Below are 18,193 nucleotides of genomic sequence, written 5' to 3' on the forward strand. Positions count from 1 at the left end.
GATTGAGTGTGTTCTCTTATTATTAAATAAGGACAAATTGAGAAATATTACACACAAGACCTTGCATTGGGTTTTTTTTTTATTTGATTTATAATTAAAATATAAATATAAATATAATTTAAATTGTTCTATAAATTGATTAAAATGAGCATCAAAGATTCATAAAAAATAATAAGAACAGTAGCCCCAAATCTTTTTACTGTTTTTCACATTACAACAAATCTATTTGGTTACTGCTTTACTTAGGATGAACATAGTTGAAGCAACAGCTTTTTTAAACCTCTTAATTCCTCTCACAAATCCATACAAAGGTATAATGACATGGATTATCAGCCCAGCTATACTGAGATACAGCACAGTCCTCATTTCTTCCACCATTGGGCTCACTGGTCCCCCAGAAACTCCGGATGCTACAACAGATCATCAGTAAAACAGCTCAATTTTATCTGTCATATAATATATGTGGCTGAAGGGACTGAAAATGTTTGAAAGTTAATGCATGAATGCATTGATATTGCTTGCAAATAGATTATGGTTTAAATTGTATGGTTTAACAGTGTGACAGAGAACTGAGACGAAGCTGCTCACCTAGAGGTCAGTGTGCTGCCATCAACCCACTTCCAGTCCCCTTCTTTATAACTGTCAGTCAGACCAATCCACAACATGTTTGCACTAGTTATGGTGGTGATAAATTCCTAGAATGAAAAATGATACATTTAGACCATAAGCATTATTCATCACTGATTCAAACACAATCTTTCACCCACTTGTTCCTCTTTGTTGTTTATGATGACCAGATCTGCTCCTCTCTGCAAACAGACTTGTCTGCTTTCAGTCCAGTTCTTCCACTCAGAGGAAATGTAGTAGGAACTCTGCTTGTATGCTATCCATTTAGGGCTGTTAGAGCACTGATCTGTTCAAGAAAGAAATTCACCTAAACATTTATGGTAACACTTTCTATGAGGCTTTATAATGAATGCATAATGCATTATAACAAACCCTGAAAATATGTTATATCATCTCATGGATATTCATAAAAACAGTTTTAATATATTATAATTTTTACTTTATTTGTGGTTATAGCTTTTAAGAGTATGATGATTAATAACACAATGAACATGTTGCATCCACTTTTTCAATGGATTATATTTCTCATAGTTATAATGTATTATAAGTCTCTTATCTTTCCATTTTTCTGATGCTACTTTACTTAAAGTGCCCAAAGACCCCTTATAAGTCATAATAATATTAACAACAACTTTTTTTTTCTTCTCTCAAACAGCCATAAGATCATATAATATATCAGATGAATGTGGAATATGATACATTTGCTTTGGAATTTTTTTTATTGTAATATCAGTTTGATTAATCAACATTAGCTCCACAGAAACACTCAAACAGCACTCAACATCTAACCAATCACAAGCTGTAGTAAGATACTGTGCTGATCTGAAATAAACCGTGTCAAGATATGATTATCTTATATTGTAAATTAAGTAGATTTAATATGGTGCTAATTGTGTGTTATAAATAATCATACTCTTAAACTTATAACAACAAATACGTAAGTAAGTATTATGATGTATTATAATTGTTGTTATGATTATTCATGAGTTGATATAACATATAAGTTTTTTTTTTATAATGCATTATGCATTCATTATAATGTCTTAAAAATACCCTTATAATGTATTTTAAATACGGGCTTCATAGAAAGTGTTACCAAATTCATTTTCACCCAAAAATTAATTTACTGAAATAAGATCAGGCCGTCCAATATGTAGATGTGTTTGTTTCTTCATCCGAACAAATTTTGGAGAGGTTGACCATTACTTATGTGGTTTATACTTATTCGGATGCAGGGGCAGATCTACCACCCTAAAAGAAAGTCTTGCCACCCCTGCTGCCACCCCAGTTGGCACCAACGAATTAAAAGTTATGGCCAATTAGAAAATTTACGAGCGCGAATCTCCAATGTCCGACTGCAGTGAATGCAGCAGCACGAGAAGACGCCAGCGGCAAGAGACCATAGACAGTATGCAAGAGACTGATTTGTTTGGAAAACGTTCTCATTGTGCGCGAAGCGAGGGAACCATGAGACACAGGATGAAAGAGGTAAAAATGGATTATCTATCTATCTATCAAGAAATGAAGCTTTAATGAAAGCACAGACTTTGAGATGATAAATAGCTAACGTTACAGTGGTGTAATGTTAGTCTACTATGTGATACGTTACCCACTTTTAAAAAGCGTGAGGATACATAACTTTGTTTTGTGTCAGAACTTTCACACTTCCATTCATAAATTCATCCCTTCTGTGTTTGGAAAGCGGATTGAATCGCGGAATTCAGTACCAAATGGAAATTGCTGTATAAAGCAGAACGTCACGGAATTCGGCCATTTTGAATGAATAAATCAAAAGTAGAGATGTACATTTAATCAAATCTCGATATGGACTGGTGTCTGTGAATATTAAAGGTGTTCAGTACCGTCGCTCCCTACAAGCAGAGTACTACAAAGAGGAACCACTTGTAAATTTTTTACATATTTTACTTTAAATTGGTTTTAAATTCTTTCATGTTGTCCACTCTATGTGCACTAGAATTACTCTTGATGTACAAATACCTAGGAATACTAACCAGATATTTCTGTAACATGTAGCAACTACAAAAAAGACCAAAAAAACTCACCCACTTGACCAAGACATCTCTGAAGATCATTTTTCTCCCATTTTAGCTGATCTCTTTCATTGGTCAGGTTTGTGTTCTTGAGTGTCAGCTTCTCTCTCTCATTGGTCAGATTTCCATTCTTAGATAAGAGCTGTTGTCTCTCTTGAGTGAAGATGACACACAGCACTATGACTGCAGTCAGCAGAAGAACACACAGCAGAACCAAACACACAACAGCTGCTCTGGAGCTCCTGCTCTTCACTGAATCACTTCCTGAAGAACAAACATGCTGCTATTCTCTATGCTCTTAACACAGCACCCTTCATTAAAAAGCATGACAACTTAGTAAATGCTTCTACCTTTAAGCCAGTATTGACAAATTGCTGATAGAATGTTGTGTGATGAAATGTATTCTTAGTAAGTCTCAGTACCTGTGAGTTCAGATGACTGGATTCTCGTTGCGTTACTGTTTGTGGTTTCTTGTCCAAATTTTCCTTTCGTAACATCAGTATTTTCATAAACATCATCAATGCTTTTATGAGTGATTTTTCCATCCTCTTGGAACATTTTCCAAGTTTTTCTTGCTTCTATATTTTCAATCACCTACTGAAAGTATCAGTGTTGTCAAGATGCTGACGATCTAACACTAGTTCTCTTCTGGAGTGGACTGTGTTGTGATCCTCATCGATGTTGGTGTGGCCAGTATTAATACAGAAAGGAACTGTTTTTTTTATTATTATTATTATTTATGAAAAGGTACTTATGCATAATGGTACTTCAGCTCACCACAGAACTTCACCCTAAATATTGTTGATTGTTTTCATTTAAATGAGATTCAAATGCACATGTTGTTTCAGAATCAGTCAGTATCTACATGAAGTCTTCAGAGACTTGTTCAGTTTAAGGGGGTTTGAAAACACGTATGTTTCCAAACATGTATAAATGCACACACATACAGTATATTTTTTTAAAATATACCCATGTATTTCCATGTATATGTTTATAGTCATATAATTGATATTATATAAATATTGTAAGTCTATAAATTTTCCTTAAATATATACATGTTTGGATTTATTTATACCTAATAAATATACACAGTACACACACATATATTTTGTAAATGAAAATGTTTACTTTGGATGTGATTAATCGCAATTAATCATTTGACAGCTCTGATTTAAAAGTTTTTTTTTTTAATAATTTAAGTTTAGTGTTAGGGTTTACATTATTCCAAACACAGAGATTGTATTTGTATTTATTAACTGATTCATTATGCAATCACAAGTAAAACAAAGACCCAAACTACCCAAATATTAGTAATACATTTTTCTCTAATAAATATTAAATGTAATAATGTAAAACGCTCTTCTCACAGACCCATTTAAAAACAGAATTACATGGATAATCAGCCCATCTTTGATTATTTAGAGCACAGTTCTCTCCTCTTTGTCCATTTGGCTCTGTAGACCACCAGAACCTGCATCAACAGATCGGCATTAGATGTTTTTGTGTTTGATATGATACTGACTGTGAGAATAATTTATTACATAATAATAAGTTCAGGTCAGTGATTTCTCACTCAGAGGTCAGTGTGCTTCCATCAACCCATTTCCAGCTGCCCTCCACTTCAATGTCAGTCAAACCAATCCAGACTTGGGCACCACCAGAAATGGTATTAACAAATTCCTTAGAAGATTAAACAATAACACATTTCTATTATAAACTAACACATTTCATTACTCATCCAGCTAAACAACACACACAGTTTCTCTTCCTCACTTGTTCCTCTGTGTTCTTTATGATGATCAGATCTGCTCCTCTCTCTGTACAGTATCTTCTGCTTTCAGTCCAGCTCTTCATCTCAGAGGAAATGTAGTAAAAACTAAATTCATGGTAAATCCATCCATCTGTGAAAACAAATGTAACTATATAAAATGTATACTCTAAAACATGCTTTGTTCTTGTTTTAATATAATTTATAATTACCCATTTCATGAAGACTTTTCAAAATATCTTCCAGTTTAACTGGTCTCTTTGTTTAATCAGATTGTTATTCTTGACTATTATATCATCCCTTTCATTTGTCATATTTATGTTCTTGTTTAGTAGCTGGTCTCTCTCTTCTGTGAGCTCTTATGGCCAATTAGAAAATTTACGAGCGCGAATCTCCAATGTCCGACTGCAGTGAATGCAGCAGCACGAGAAGACGCCAGCGGCAAGAGACCATAGACAGTATGCAAGAGACTGATTTGTTTGGAAAACGTTCTCAGTGCGCGCAAAGCAAGGGAACCATGATACACAGGATGAAAGAGGTAAAAAAAGGATTATCTATGCATCTATCAAGAAATGAAGCTTTAATGAAAGCACAGACTTTGAGATGATAAATAGCTAACGTTACAGTGGTGTAATGTTAGTCTATTACGTGATACGTTACCCACTTTTAAAAAGCGTGAGGATACATAACTTTGTTTTGTGTCAGAACTTTCACACTTCCATTCATAAATTCATCCCTTCTGTGTTTGGAAAGCGGATTGAATCGCGGAATTCAGTACCAAATGGAAATTGCTGTATAAAGCAGAACGTCACGGAATTCGGCCATTTTGAATGAATAAATCAAAAGTAGAGATGTACATTTAATCAAATCTCGATATGGACTGGTGTCTGTGAATATTAAAGGTGTTCAGTACCGTCGCTCCCTACAAGCAGAGTACTACAAAGAGGAACCACTTGTAAATTTTTTACATATTTTACTTTAAATTGGTTTTAAATTCTTTCATGTTGTCCACTCTATGTGCACTAGAATTACTCTTGATGTACAAATACCTAGGAATACTAACCAGATATTTCTGTAACATGAAGCAACTACAAAAAAGACCAAAAAAACTCACCCACTTGACCAAGACATCTCTGAAGATCATTTTTCTCCCATTTTAGCTGGTCTCTTTCATTGGTCAGGTTTGTGTTCTTGAGTGTCAGCTTCTCTCTCTCACTGGTCAGATTTCCATTCTTAGATAAGAGCTGTTGTCTCTCTTGAGTGAAGATGACACACAGCACTATGACTGCAGTCAGCAGAAGAACACACAGCAGAACCAAACACACAACAGCTGCTCTGGAGCTCCTGCTCTTCACTGAATCACTTCCTGAAGAACAAACATGCTGCTATTCTCTATGCTCTTAACACAGCACCCTTCATTAAAAAGCATGACAACTTAGTAAATGCTTCTACCTTTAAGCCAGTATTGACAAATTGCTGCTAGAATGTTGTGTGATGAAATGTATTCTTAGTAAGTCTCAGTACCTGTGAGTTCAGATGACTGGATTCTCGTTGCGTTACTGTTTGTGGTTTCTTGTCCAAATTTTCCTTTCGTAACATCAGTATTTTCATAAACATCATCAATGCTTTTATGAGTGATTTTTCCATCCTCTTGGAACATTTTCCAAGTTTTTCTTGCTTCTATATTTTCAATCACCTACTGAAAGTATCAGTGTTGTCAAGATGCTGACGATCTAACACTAGTTCTCTTCTGGAGTGGACTGTGTTGTGATCCTGATCGATGTTGGTGTGGCCAGTATTAATACAGAAAGGAACTGTTTTTTTTATTATTATTATTATTTATGAAAAGGTACTTATGCATAATGGTACTTCAGCTCACCACAGAACTTCACCCTAAATATTGTTGATTGTTTTCATTTAAATGAGATTCAAATGCACATGTTGTTTCAGAATCAGTCAGTATCTACATGAAGTCTTCAGAGACTTGTTCAGTTTAAGGGGGTTTGAAAACACGTATGTTTCCAAACATGTATAAATGCACACACATACAGTATATTTTTTTAAAATATACCCATGTATTTCCATGTATATGTTTATAGTCATATAATTGATATTATATAAATATTGTAAGTCTATAAATTTTCCTTAAATATATACATGTTTGGATTTATTTATACCTAATAAATATACACAGTACACACACATATATTTTGTAAATGAAAATGTTTACTTTGGATGTGATTAATCGCAATTAATCATTTGACAGCTCTGATTTAAAAGTTTTTTTTTTAATATAATTTAAGCTTAGTGTTAGGGTTTACATTATTCCAAACACAGAGATTGTATTTGTATTTATTAACTGATTCATTATGCAATCACAAGTAAAACAAAGACCCAAACTACCCAAATATTAGTAATACATTTTTCTCTAATAAATATTAAATGTAATAATGTAAAACGCTCTTCTCACAGACCCATTTAAAAACAGAATTACATGGATAATCAGCCCATCTTTGATTATTTAGAGCACAGTTCTCTCCTCTTTGTCCATTTGGCTCTGTAGACCACCAGAACCTGCATCAACAGATCGGCATTAGATGTTTTTGTGTTTGATATGATACTGACTGTGAGAATAATTTATTACATAATAATAAGTTCAGGTCAGTGATTTCTCACTCAGAGGTCAGTGTGCTTCCATCAACCCATTTCCAGCTGCCCTCCACTTCAATGTCAGTCAAACCAATCCAGACTTGGGCACCACCAGAAATGGTATTAACAAATTCCTTAGAAGATTAAACAATAACACATTTCTATTATAAACTAACACATTTCATTACTCATCCAGCTAAACAACACACACAGTTTCTCTTCCTCACTTGTTCCTCTGTGTTCTTTATGATGATCAGATCTGCTCCTCTCTCTGTACAGTATCTTCTGCTTTCAGTCCAGCTCTTCATCTCAGAGGAAATGTAGTAAAAACTAAATTCATGGTAAATCCATCCATCTGTGAAAACAAATGTAACTATATAAAATGTATACTCTAAAACATGCTTTGTTCTTGTTTTAATATAATTTATAATTACCCATTTCATGAAGACTTTTCAAAATATCTTCCAGTTTAACTGGTCTCTTTGTTTAATCAGATTGTTATTCTTGACTATTATATCATCCCTTTCATTTGTCATATTTATGTTCTTGTTTAGTAGCTGGTCTCTCTCTTCTGTGAGCTCTTATGGCCAATTAGAAAATTTACGAGCGCGAATCTCCAATGTCCGACTGCAGTGAATGCAGCAGCACGAGAAGACGCCAGCGGCAAGAGACCATAGACAGTATGCAAGAGACTGATTTGTTTGGAAAACGTTCTCAGTGCGCGCAAAGCAAGGGAACCATGATACACAGGATGAAAGAGGTAAAAAAAGGATTATCTATGCATCTATCAAGAAATGAAGCTTTAATGAAAGCACAGACTTTGAGATGATAAATAGCTAACGTTACAGTGGTGTAATGTTAGTCTATTACGTGATACGTTACCCACTTTTAAAAAGCGTGAGGATACATAACTTTGTTTTGTGTCAGAACTTTCACACTTCCATTCATAAATTCATCCCTTCTGTGTTTGGAAAGCGGATTGAATCGCGGAATTCAGTACCAAATGGAAATTGCTGTATAAAGCAGAACGTCACGGAATTCGGCCATTTTGAATGAATAAATCAAAAGTAGAGATGTACATTTAATCAAATCTCGATATGGACTGGTGTCTGTGAATATTAAAGGTGTTCAGTACCGTCGCTCCCTACAAGCAGAGTACTACAAAGAGGAACCACTTGTAAATTTTTTACATATTTTACTTTAAATTGGTTTTAAATTCTTTCATGTTGTCCACTCTATGTGCACTAGAATTACTCTTGATGTACAAATACCTAGGAATACTAACCAGATATTTCTGTAACATGAAGCAACTACAAAAAAGACCAAAAAAACTCACCCACTTGACCAAGACATCTCTGAAGATCATTTTTCTCCCATTTTAGCTGGTCTCTTTCATTGGTCAGGTTTGTGTTCTTGAGTGTCAGCTTCTCTCTCTCACTGGTCAGATTTCCATTCTTAGATAAGAGCTGTTGTCTCTCTTGAGTGAAGATGACACACAGCACTATGACTGCAGTCAGCAGAAGAACACACAGCAGAACCAAACACACAACAGCTGCTCTGGAGCTCCTGCTCTTCACTGAATCACTTCCTGAAGAACAAACATGCTGCTATTCTCTATGCTCTTAACACAGCACCCTTCATTAAAAAGCATGACAACTTAGTAAATGCTTCTACCTTTAAGCCAGTATTGACAAATTGCTGCTAGAATGTTGAGTAATGAAATGTACTCTTAGTAAGTCTCAGTACCTGTGAGTTCATATGACTGGATTCTCGTCATACTGTTTGTGGTTTCTTGTCCAAATTTTCCTTTCGTAACATCAGTATTTTCATAAACATCATCAATGCTTTTATGAGTGATTTTTCCATCTTCTTGGAACATTTTCCAAGTTTTTCTTGCTTCTATATTTTCAATCACCTACTGAAAGTATCTGTGTTGTCAAGATGCTGACGATCTAACACTAGTTCTCTTCTGGAGTGGACTGTGTTGTGATCCTCATCGATGTTGGTGTGGCCAGTATTAATACAGAAAGGAACTGTTTTTTTTTATTATTATTATTATTTATGAAAAGGTACTTATGCATAATGGTACTTCAGCTCACCACAGAACTTCACCCTAAATATTGTCGATTGTTTTCATTTAAATGAGATTCAAATGCACATGTTGTTTCAGAATCAGTCAGTATCTACATGAAGTCTTCAGAGACTTGTTCAGTTTAAGGGGGTTTGAAAACACGTATGTTTCCAAACATGTATAAATGCACACACATACAGTATATATTTTGAAAACATATCCATGTATTTTCATGTATATGTTTATAGTCATATAATTGATATTATATAAATATTGTAAATCTATCAATTTTCCTTAAATATATACATGTTTGGATTTATTTATTCCTAATAAATATACACAGTACACACACATATATTTTGTAAATGAAAATGTTTACTTTGGATGTGATTAATCGCAATTAATCATTTGACAGTGCTGATTTAATTTTTTTTTTTTTTTTATAATTTAAGTTTAGTTTACATTATTCCAAACACAGAGGTTGTATTTGTATTTATTAACTGATTCATTATGCAATCACAAGTAAAACAAAGACCCAAACTACCCAAATATTAGTAATACATTTTTCTCTAATAAATATTAAATGTAATAATGTAAAACGCTCTTCTCACAGACCCATTTAAAAACAGAATTACATGGATAATCAGCCCATCTTTGATTATTTAGAGCACAGTTCTCTCCTCTTTGTCCATTTGGCTCTGCAGACCACCAGAACCTGCATCAACAGATCGGCATTAGATGTTTTTGTGTTTGATATGATACTGACTGTGAGTATTATTTATTACGTAATAATCAGTTAGGGTCAGTGATTTCTCACTCAGAGGTCAGTGTGCTTCCATCAACCCATTTCCAGCTGCCCTCCACTTCAATGTCAGTCAAACCAATCCAGACTTGGGCACCACCAGAAATGGTATTAACAAATTCCTTAGAAGATTAAACAATAACACATTTCTATTATAAACTAACACATTTCATCACTCATCCAGCTAAACAACACACACACTCATCTCTCACTCACTTGTTCCTCTGTGTTGTTTATGATGATCAGATCTGTTCCTCTCTCTGTACAGTATCTTCTGCTTTCAGTCCAGCTCTTCATCTCAGAGGAAATGTAGTAAAAACTAAATTCATGGTAAATCCATCCATCTGTGAAAACAAATGTAACTATATAAAATGTATACTCTAAAACATGCTTTGTTCTTGTTTTAATATAATTTATAATTACCCATTTCATGAATACTTTTCAACATTTCCTTTATCTTCCAGCTTAACTGGTCTCTTTGTTTAATCAGATTGTCATTCTTGACTACTATATCATCCCTTTCATTTGTCAGATTTATGTACTTGTGTAGTAGCCAGTCTCTGTCTTCTGAAAAGCTAGTAATCTTAATTAGTAGCTGGTCTCTTTCTTCTGTGAGCTTTCTATTCCTGGTTAGTAGTTGGTCTCTTTCTTCCAAGATGTTTTTGCCCTTTGTTTGAAACAGGTCGATGTTTGTAAAGACTTGGACACACAGCGCTGTGACTGCAGTCAGCAGAAGAACAGACAGCAGAACCAAACACACTACAGCTGCTCTGGAGCTTCTGATCCTCACAGAATCACTCCCTGAACAACAGAGACATGATGTTAGCATTAAATACAGCACAGGCACAAACTTGATCTCTCTCTTTAAAAGTTTGTGCCTATGCTATTATTTTTCATAATAAAGTGAAAAGTATTAATTATTAAATTCTGTACCTGTGTGTTCAGACGGATGGATTCTCGTTATCTTCAAATCTTCCATCTCCACTGTGATTTCGCCTTTCATTACATCAGCATTTTCATAGATATCATCTGTTTTCCTTCGTCCCTCTCTTGTGTCTATTTTCTGAGCCATAACTTTATTTACTTTCAAATAGTTCCAGTGAACAACAAGTAATTAACAATAGAAGCTTTTCTGAGGCGGACCTTGTTATATTCCTGATGTGTGTCCTGATGTCTGAGAATATTTCAAACATTAATAAGTACAAGGAAGTTCATGCCCCCTCAGAATGTCACAGAGGGGTTTGTTGTTCTATCAGAAGTTTAATAATTATACCAGGAACCTGCCATTATTTGATTATTCAAAATGTTTTCCAGGACTGATGTTCCGTACATGTCTCTCATCATTATAACTGGGCACAAACTATGTGACGGATAAAGAACTGCCAGACACATATTCAAATTAAATTTAGGTTGAAATTACGATATTATCAAAAGAACCTACTTGTGCAGTATTGCTTATGTTCAAGGACATCAGAAGCAGACACAACAGTTCAATTAACAAGAATTGAATATTGAGGAACTTATAGTTTATACACAGAATCAACAGTTACTTTGTTTATTTTTACTCCACCAATGAAAATAGTTCCAAAGGAGGCAGAAGCAGAATAAAGAGTTTAGTTCCCAGAGCAGCACACAGCAGTGACTCTTTGTTCCTGAGTGATGAGTGATGATGTAAATGTAAAATTGGTGGTTTGTGTTCTTGAGAATTAGTTGCTCTCCTTATTGGTGAGGTTTGTGTTCTTGAGTATCAGCTGCTCTCGCTCACTGGTCAGGTTTGTGTTCTTAGATAAGAGCTGTTGTCACTCTTGAGTGAAGATGACACACAGCACTATGACTGCAGTCAGCAGAAGAACACACAGCAGAACCAAACACACTACAGCTGCTCTGGAGCTTCTGCTCTTCACAGAATCACTTCCTGTGTATTAACAAGCATCAGTTTAATCAGAAAGTGCATGTGCCTTTAAGTCATTATTGATAAATATGTGCTACTATGTTGTGTGAATGTTCTAATGTATTCTAATCGTATTAGCTGTGAGTTCAGATATCTGGATTCCCGTTGCGTTGTTGTCCATTGTCTGTTTTACAAATACACCTTTTGTAGCAAAAATATTTTCATAGATATTGTCAGTGGTTTTTCCATCTTCTTTGTACATTTTCCAAGTTCGTCTCTATTCTATATTTTTCTGTAGTCTGCTTTCGACGTGGCCAAGATGCCAACAAACTTATAACTACTTTTTCCTCCTGGAGTGTATGATGTTCCTCATCTGTGTTAGAAATGGCCAGTATTTATGCAGAAAGGAACTATTTTTTTATTTTAAATGTTTTGAGTATTTATGCAGAAAGGAACTTTGACTTGCAGAATGTTACGGTAAATGTTTGTTGTAACAATGTGAATTGTGTTCATTTAAATGAGGTTCTATGACAAGTTATTACAAAATCGCTCAGTATCTGTAAGAAAGTTATGTTTACCTTCTGTGGCGAGTGGGGCGGGGCCGAGAGGCGTGGGAACAAGGAGTGAGGCCAGGTGTAGTGATTGAAGATGAGCTACACCTGAGCCCCACCGCTAGTATCGAGTCCCACGTAGGAGATGGAAGGATATAAAACTGGAGCGACGACCGTGAAGGACGAGAGAGGACCAGGCCTGGGACATTACTTTATGTTTTGGTTTTTATTTATGCGCACCAGTCGTCCGTGGGGGGCTGGTGCGCCGTTTTGTATTTATTTATGAATTATTAAAATGCTTTTTGATTGTGCGCCGGTTCCCGCCTCCTTCTTCCCGATGAATATGGAGATTTGTTTATTACAGTGGTGCCGAAACCCGGGAGAAGGAGGGACGCGCTGCTGAAGATCCCTCGCCGCTGTGGTGAATCCGCGGTGCCCTCGAGCTGGCGAGGTTTGTGCCGCCATGGACGCTCGAGGCGGTGGGCTGGAGCGAGTTGCCGGGGACGGGCGAGCTCGCTCCCGACCGCCCACGACAAGGAGGGGCGGCTGCCGTCCGTGAGGGAGCGGAGGAGTCGGCGCCGTTCGCCAGGGGGCCGGAGCCTGCCGCCTCCGTGACGGAATCCGGAGGGGCAGGGAACGGGGGACTCCTGCCGCTGCCCAAAATCGGAGGAGCCGTCGCCGTCCACCGGGCGGCGGAGGAGTGTCGTGCCGTCCGCCGAGGGCCGTCCAGTGCCACCGCCGGGCACCGCGGAGGAGATCACCCAGCCGGTGGAGGGCCGAGCAGCAGTGCGTCTGGGAACCGGATTTTTTTTTTTTTTTTTTTTTTTTTTTTTCTCTCTCTCCCCTCTCTCGTCCCTGTCGCTCCTCCTTCCATCTCCTTTTCTCTCGCCTCGTCTGTCCTACCCCCAGGTTCCCGCAGGTCCCCGTGAGCGGGAAGGGGGGGGGGGGGGGAGTAGAGCGCAGTCTCGGGAGTACCCCCCGGCCTGCGAGGGGCGATGGGGGTATGTGGCGAGTGGGGCGGGGCCGAGAGGCGTGGGAACAAGGAGTGAGGCCAGGTGTAGTGATTGAAGATGAGCTACACCTGAGCCCCACCGCTAGTATCGAGTCCCACGTAGGAGATGGAAGGATATAAAACTGGAGCGACGACCGTGAAGGACGAGAGAGGACCAGGCCTGGGACATTACTTTATGTTTTGGTTTTTATTTATGCGCACCAGTCGTCCGTGGGGGGCTGGTGCGCCGTTTTGTATTTATTTATGAATTATTAAAATGCTTTTTGATTGTGCGCCGGTTCCCGCCTCCTTCTTCCCGATGAATATGGAGATTTGTTTATTACACCTTCATTCTCAAGGGCTAACAAACATGTGGAAAAACATTTACCTCCCTATTAATGGTAAATTTATATCATGATAAATATCAATATCGTATGATATAGGTAAAATAGGCATTTTTTTTTTCTGAGATATTTATTTGATTGTTGAATTAAATAAATAAACAAATAAATATTTCAAGTTATAACAACAAGTATTATATCTAATTTGTTTTTAACGCCTACAGGCCGAAAAAGCAAAATAAGCATAACTAATGTTTGCAGACACTTTTTTTAAGTTTTGCAGCAGAGGTTTATAGTATATTTAGTAGCTTGTGCAGAACACACAGTTGATCAAATGTGTATTTATGTGTGTGGCTACATGCATGCACCATTACTTGATACACCATAGAGTACTTTATAGAGGGTGAACATCATTCTTATCCAATCAGATTACTTATTTTGCTGAGGGTTTTTTGAAGTTGCTTTTATTTATTTATTTTTGTGGAAAACAGGTGCTATACCATTTTTTTCTTTAGAATTGTAGAACTGTAGAATATCTTGTTAAAATAAAGTTTTTTTTTCTTTTCTTTTTTTTTTAAGAAGAAAATTATTTTAAAAAATTTGAAGTTATTCAAAACAAATATTTTTGATACGTTAAAGATTGTTGAGAAATTGCTCACAAAGAGTTCCCCAAACAATAAAAAAATAATAATAATAATTCAACAAAAGACTGACAGGTTAATCATGCATGGTCGTAAAGTGCCTCCACAATTATTTATTGAAATGTTTTTAGAGTACATTTAATCAGTTTTTGTTGCATTTGGGTAATGTTACGAGAAAAAAAAAAAAGGATGATGTTCCTAGCACACAGCAATCTGAAAAGTACTCATCTCACAGATCCATTTAAAAGTTCCGTAACATGGATAATCAATCCACCCCGAGCTATAACTTCGAGCACAGTTTGGACTGCCAGAGTATCTAGGATACCAAAACCACCAGAACCTGCATCAACAGATAAGCATTACAGTAAATGTTCATTGATGCTTTCTGTGAGAAACATTTGTTACATAATAATCAGTTCAGTTCAGTGATTTCTTACCCAGAGGTCAGTGCGCTGTTATCAACCCATTTCCATCTGCCTTCCACATCAATGTAAGTCAGACCAATCCAGAAATAATCATAACCAGAAATGCTCTTAACAAATTCCTTAGGAGTTTGAGCAATAACACATTTCTATTATAAACTGACAGTAGACCTATTTTGTCACTCGTCCAGCTAAACAACACACACACAGTATTTCTCACTCACTTGTTCCTCTCTGTTGTTGATGATGATCAGATCTGCTCCTCTCTCTGTACAGTATCTTCTACTCTCAGTCCAGCTCTTCACCTCAGTGGACATGTAGTAAAAATGGCATTTATAGTAAATCCAGCCTGTGTAAAACAACCATTTTTTTTAATTGCAGTCTACTCTAAACTGAGCAAGTTATGAAGTGTCTATTTACACAAGTTCAAAAAGCCTGTTTTACTAACTTGGCGTGGAGTGTAAGAACAGTGAATTTCTTTAAGATGATCAAATCCATATTCCCATTGTATATATCTCCTCAGAGAGGTGTTAATTTTAAATAAAATGGGTGGCTAAGAGATATCTGATAGGCTTATAACTGAACTGGTATAAGACATCTTGTTGTTGATCAGAAGGGTTAGCATCAACCGTAAATCATGCAGATCATATTGTTACCACATTCAGAACCATTCCTAGACCAGTGAAGGCACCTTAAGTGATCAGCAGGTTCAATATTAGGGGTTAATTTTAGGCAAAGAGACAAGTAGGAGAGCATTCATTTATGATTTTAATGAATAAAAACACATACACCTAATGTTATTATTGTGTATTCACACATATTTTAGATAAAGTAATATATTTAAATTAAATCACTTAACCCCAGCACAGCGGTAACTTTGCATGGTGATCTGTGACCCTACAAAGAGGAAACACTTGTGCATTTTTTACATATTTTACTTTAAATTGGTATTATATTAGGGATTCTTTTAAATTCTTTCATGCTGTCCACTCTATGTGCACTAGAATTACTCTTGATGTACAAATACCTAGGAATACTAACCAGATGTTTCTGTAACATGAAGCAACTACAAAAAAAGACCAAAGAAACTTACCCATTTTACCAAGAAATCTCTGAAGATCATTTTTCTCCCGTTTTAGCTGCTCTCTCTCATTGGTCAAGTTTGTGTTCTTGAGTATCAGCTGCTCTCTCTCATTGGTCAGGTTTGTGTTCTTGAGCATCATCTGCTCTCTCTCATTGGTCAGGTTTGTGTTCTTGAGTGTCAGCTGCTCTCTCTCATTGGTCAGGTTTTCATTCTTAGATAAGAGCTGTTGTCTCTCTTGAGTGAAGATGACACACAGCACTATGACTGCAGTCAGCAGAAGAACACACAGCAGAACCAAACACACAACAGCTGCTCTGGAGCTTCTGCTCTTCACTGAATCACTTCCTGAAGAACAAACATGCTGCTATTCTCTATGCTCTTAACACAGCACACATCAATTAAAAGCGTGAAAACTTAGCAAATGCTTCTGCCTTAAGCCACTATTAAAAAACTGCTGCAACTATGTTGAGTGATGAAATGTATTCTTAGTAAGTCTCAGTACCTGTGAGTTCAGATGACTGGATTCCCATTGTGTTACTGTCCGTGGTCTCTTGTTCTAATTTTCTTTTTGTAACAGCAATATTTTCATAAACATTATCGGTGCTTTTATGAGTGATTTTTCCATCTTCTTGGAACATTTTCCAAGTTTTTCTTGCTTCTATATTTTCAATCACCTACTGAAAGTATCTGTGTTGTCAAGATGCTGACGGTCTAACACTAGTTCTCTTCTGGAGTGGACTGTGTTGTGATCCTCATCGATGTTGGTGTGGCCAGTATTAATACAGAAAGGAACTGTTTTTTTTATTATTATTATTATTTATGAAAAGGTACTTATGCATAATGGTACTTCAGCTCACCACAGAACTTCACCCTAAATATTGTTGATTGTTTTCATTTAAATGAGATTCAAATGCACATGTTGTTTCAGAATCACTCAGTATCTACATGAAGTCTTCAGAGACTTGTTCAGTTTAAGGGGGTTTGAAAACATGTATGTTTCCAAACATGTATAAATGCACACACATACAGTATATATTTTGAAAATATATCCATGTATTTCCATGTATATATCTATAGTCATATGACTGATATTATAAACATATTTTAAATGTATAAACGAAACATATTTTTTCTCCCATAAAACAAAATACCTCCTGTTACCAAGGCATAATTAAAACATAAGTGATCATGAAAGACATAATAACATTACATTTTTTATTTTAATTTTTATTTTTTTAAGATGTATGGGGTGAAAGTGAACTATAGACACTACCTGAAACCCATACATATCGCATTATCCTTTCTGAACTGACCCTTTGCAAAGAGCTTGATTGACAGGTGATCTGACTAATCATAACACTGAATCTGCCATTTTGTCCAACAAACAAATCAGACCAACTTCAGCTTGAAAGTAGTTTGTACTGACGTCTTTCCGTGGTTGAAATAAAATATGCTCTGATAAATACAGTAAACATGAAAAGATGGCCAGTTCAAGTGCCACTTGAACTGAGGCACCAAAACGATCTGTCATGACACATTAAAAAGCCACAAAATGTTTATTGTTTAAAGCAATCTGTCATTACTAGTGGTCGACTGATTAGTTTGTTTTTTTTTGACAGCTAATGCCGATATCATGGAAATCAGGGGACCGATGGCCAATAGCCGATAGCCGATATCATTTTTTATTTTTATTTTAATGAATATTTAAGAAATCTGAAATAATTTGACAAAAAAAAATTGTAAAATAAACATACTTATACTTTATATGGCAGAGTATTTTTCATAAATAAATATTTAATAAAAATAGAATTAAAAAGGAAGGGAACTCAGTATTCTGGGAAGTTTGTGTGCACTGGGAATCATATTTTTCAAATAAAGCCAGGGTAACACTCAGTTTACATACAGCTCGCAGTGAAAATGCCATGAATATGACAGTGGGCAAAAAAAAAAAAAAAAAAAAAAGCAGCTTTATTATGAGAAAGTCATCGCCTAATGGTTAGAGAGCTTGACTCCTAACCCCAAGGTTGTGGGTTCGAGTTTCGACTGAGGTGCCTTGCTCACCCCCGACTGCTCCCTGGGCACCGCAGCATAAATGGCTGGATGGATAAAATTGCACACTTCATAAGATCTCACAGCTGGATTCGATTACATTTGCAAGATTTGTGAAATTAAATGTTCATCAGCCATTCAAAGATTTGTTTAAATGATATAAGGGCATATTTGCTTAGTGCTGACGGAAAAAGAGAAAGTATTATAATGTTTGCCTTTCTATTACTAATAATATAAAAGCAATCGTTATAATAC

The 18,193-nt window shown here is 36.1% G+C and overlaps 4 protein-coding genes across 4 annotated transcripts; all 4 read right to left on the bottom strand.

The window, feature by feature from the left end:
* Positions 1–228: 228 nt before the first annotated feature.
* On the bottom strand, positions 229–3,175 carry LOC113093054 (C-type lectin domain family 4 member M-like). The gene is made up of 5 exons (XM_026258884.1): positions 3,101–3,175; positions 2,691–2,961; positions 768–913; positions 589–695; positions 229–410 (listed from the first exon to the last, which is right to left on the bottom strand). Exons 1-5 carry the CDS (start codon positions 3,173–3,175, stop codon positions 284–286), a joined length of 726 nt encoding a protein of 241 aa, XP_026114669.1. The 3' UTR covers positions 229–283.
* Positions 3,176–3,850: 675 nt separating this feature from the next.
* On the bottom strand, positions 3,851–4,954 carry LOC113093081 (C-type lectin domain family 17, member A-like). Its single transcript, XM_026258928.1, has 4 exons — positions 4,659–4,954; positions 4,452–4,579; positions 4,252–4,358; positions 3,851–4,149 (listed from the first exon to the last, which is right to left on the bottom strand). Exons 1-4 carry the CDS (start codon positions 4,660–4,662, stop codon positions 4,014–4,016), a joined length of 375 nt encoding a protein of 124 aa, XP_026114713.1. The 5' UTR covers positions 4,663–4,954; the 3' UTR covers positions 3,851–4,013.
* Positions 4,955–6,713: 1,759 nt separating this feature from the next.
* On the bottom strand, positions 6,714–7,825 carry LOC113093082 (C-type lectin domain family 17, member A-like). Its single transcript, XM_026258931.1, has 4 exons — positions 7,530–7,825; positions 7,323–7,450; positions 7,123–7,229; positions 6,714–7,020 (listed from the first exon to the last, which is right to left on the bottom strand). The coding sequence occupies exons 1-4, from the start codon at positions 7,531–7,533 to the stop codon at positions 6,885–6,887; spliced, it is 375 nt and encodes a 124-aa protein (XP_026114716.1). The 5' UTR covers positions 7,534–7,825; the 3' UTR covers positions 6,714–6,884.
* Positions 7,826–9,652: 1,827 nt separating this feature from the next.
* LOC113093075 (CD209 antigen-like protein C) lies at positions 9,653–11,040 on the bottom strand. Its single transcript, XM_026258925.1, has 5 exons — positions 10,902–11,040; positions 10,392–10,769; positions 10,185–10,312; positions 9,984–10,090; positions 9,653–9,881 (listed from the first exon to the last, which is right to left on the bottom strand). The coding sequence occupies exons 1-5, from the start codon at positions 11,038–11,040 to the stop codon at positions 9,746–9,748; spliced, it is 888 nt and encodes a 295-aa protein (XP_026114710.1). The 3' UTR covers positions 9,653–9,745.
* Between the last annotated feature and the right edge of the window lie 7,153 nt (positions 11,041–18,193).

This window comes from Carassius auratus, unplaced genomic scaffold, assembly GCF_003368295.1.
Source record: "Carassius auratus strain Wakin unplaced genomic scaffold, ASM336829v1 scaf_tig00214857, whole genome shotgun sequence".
Taxonomy (NCBI): domain Eukaryota; kingdom Metazoa; phylum Chordata; class Actinopteri; order Cypriniformes; family Cyprinidae; genus Carassius; species Carassius auratus.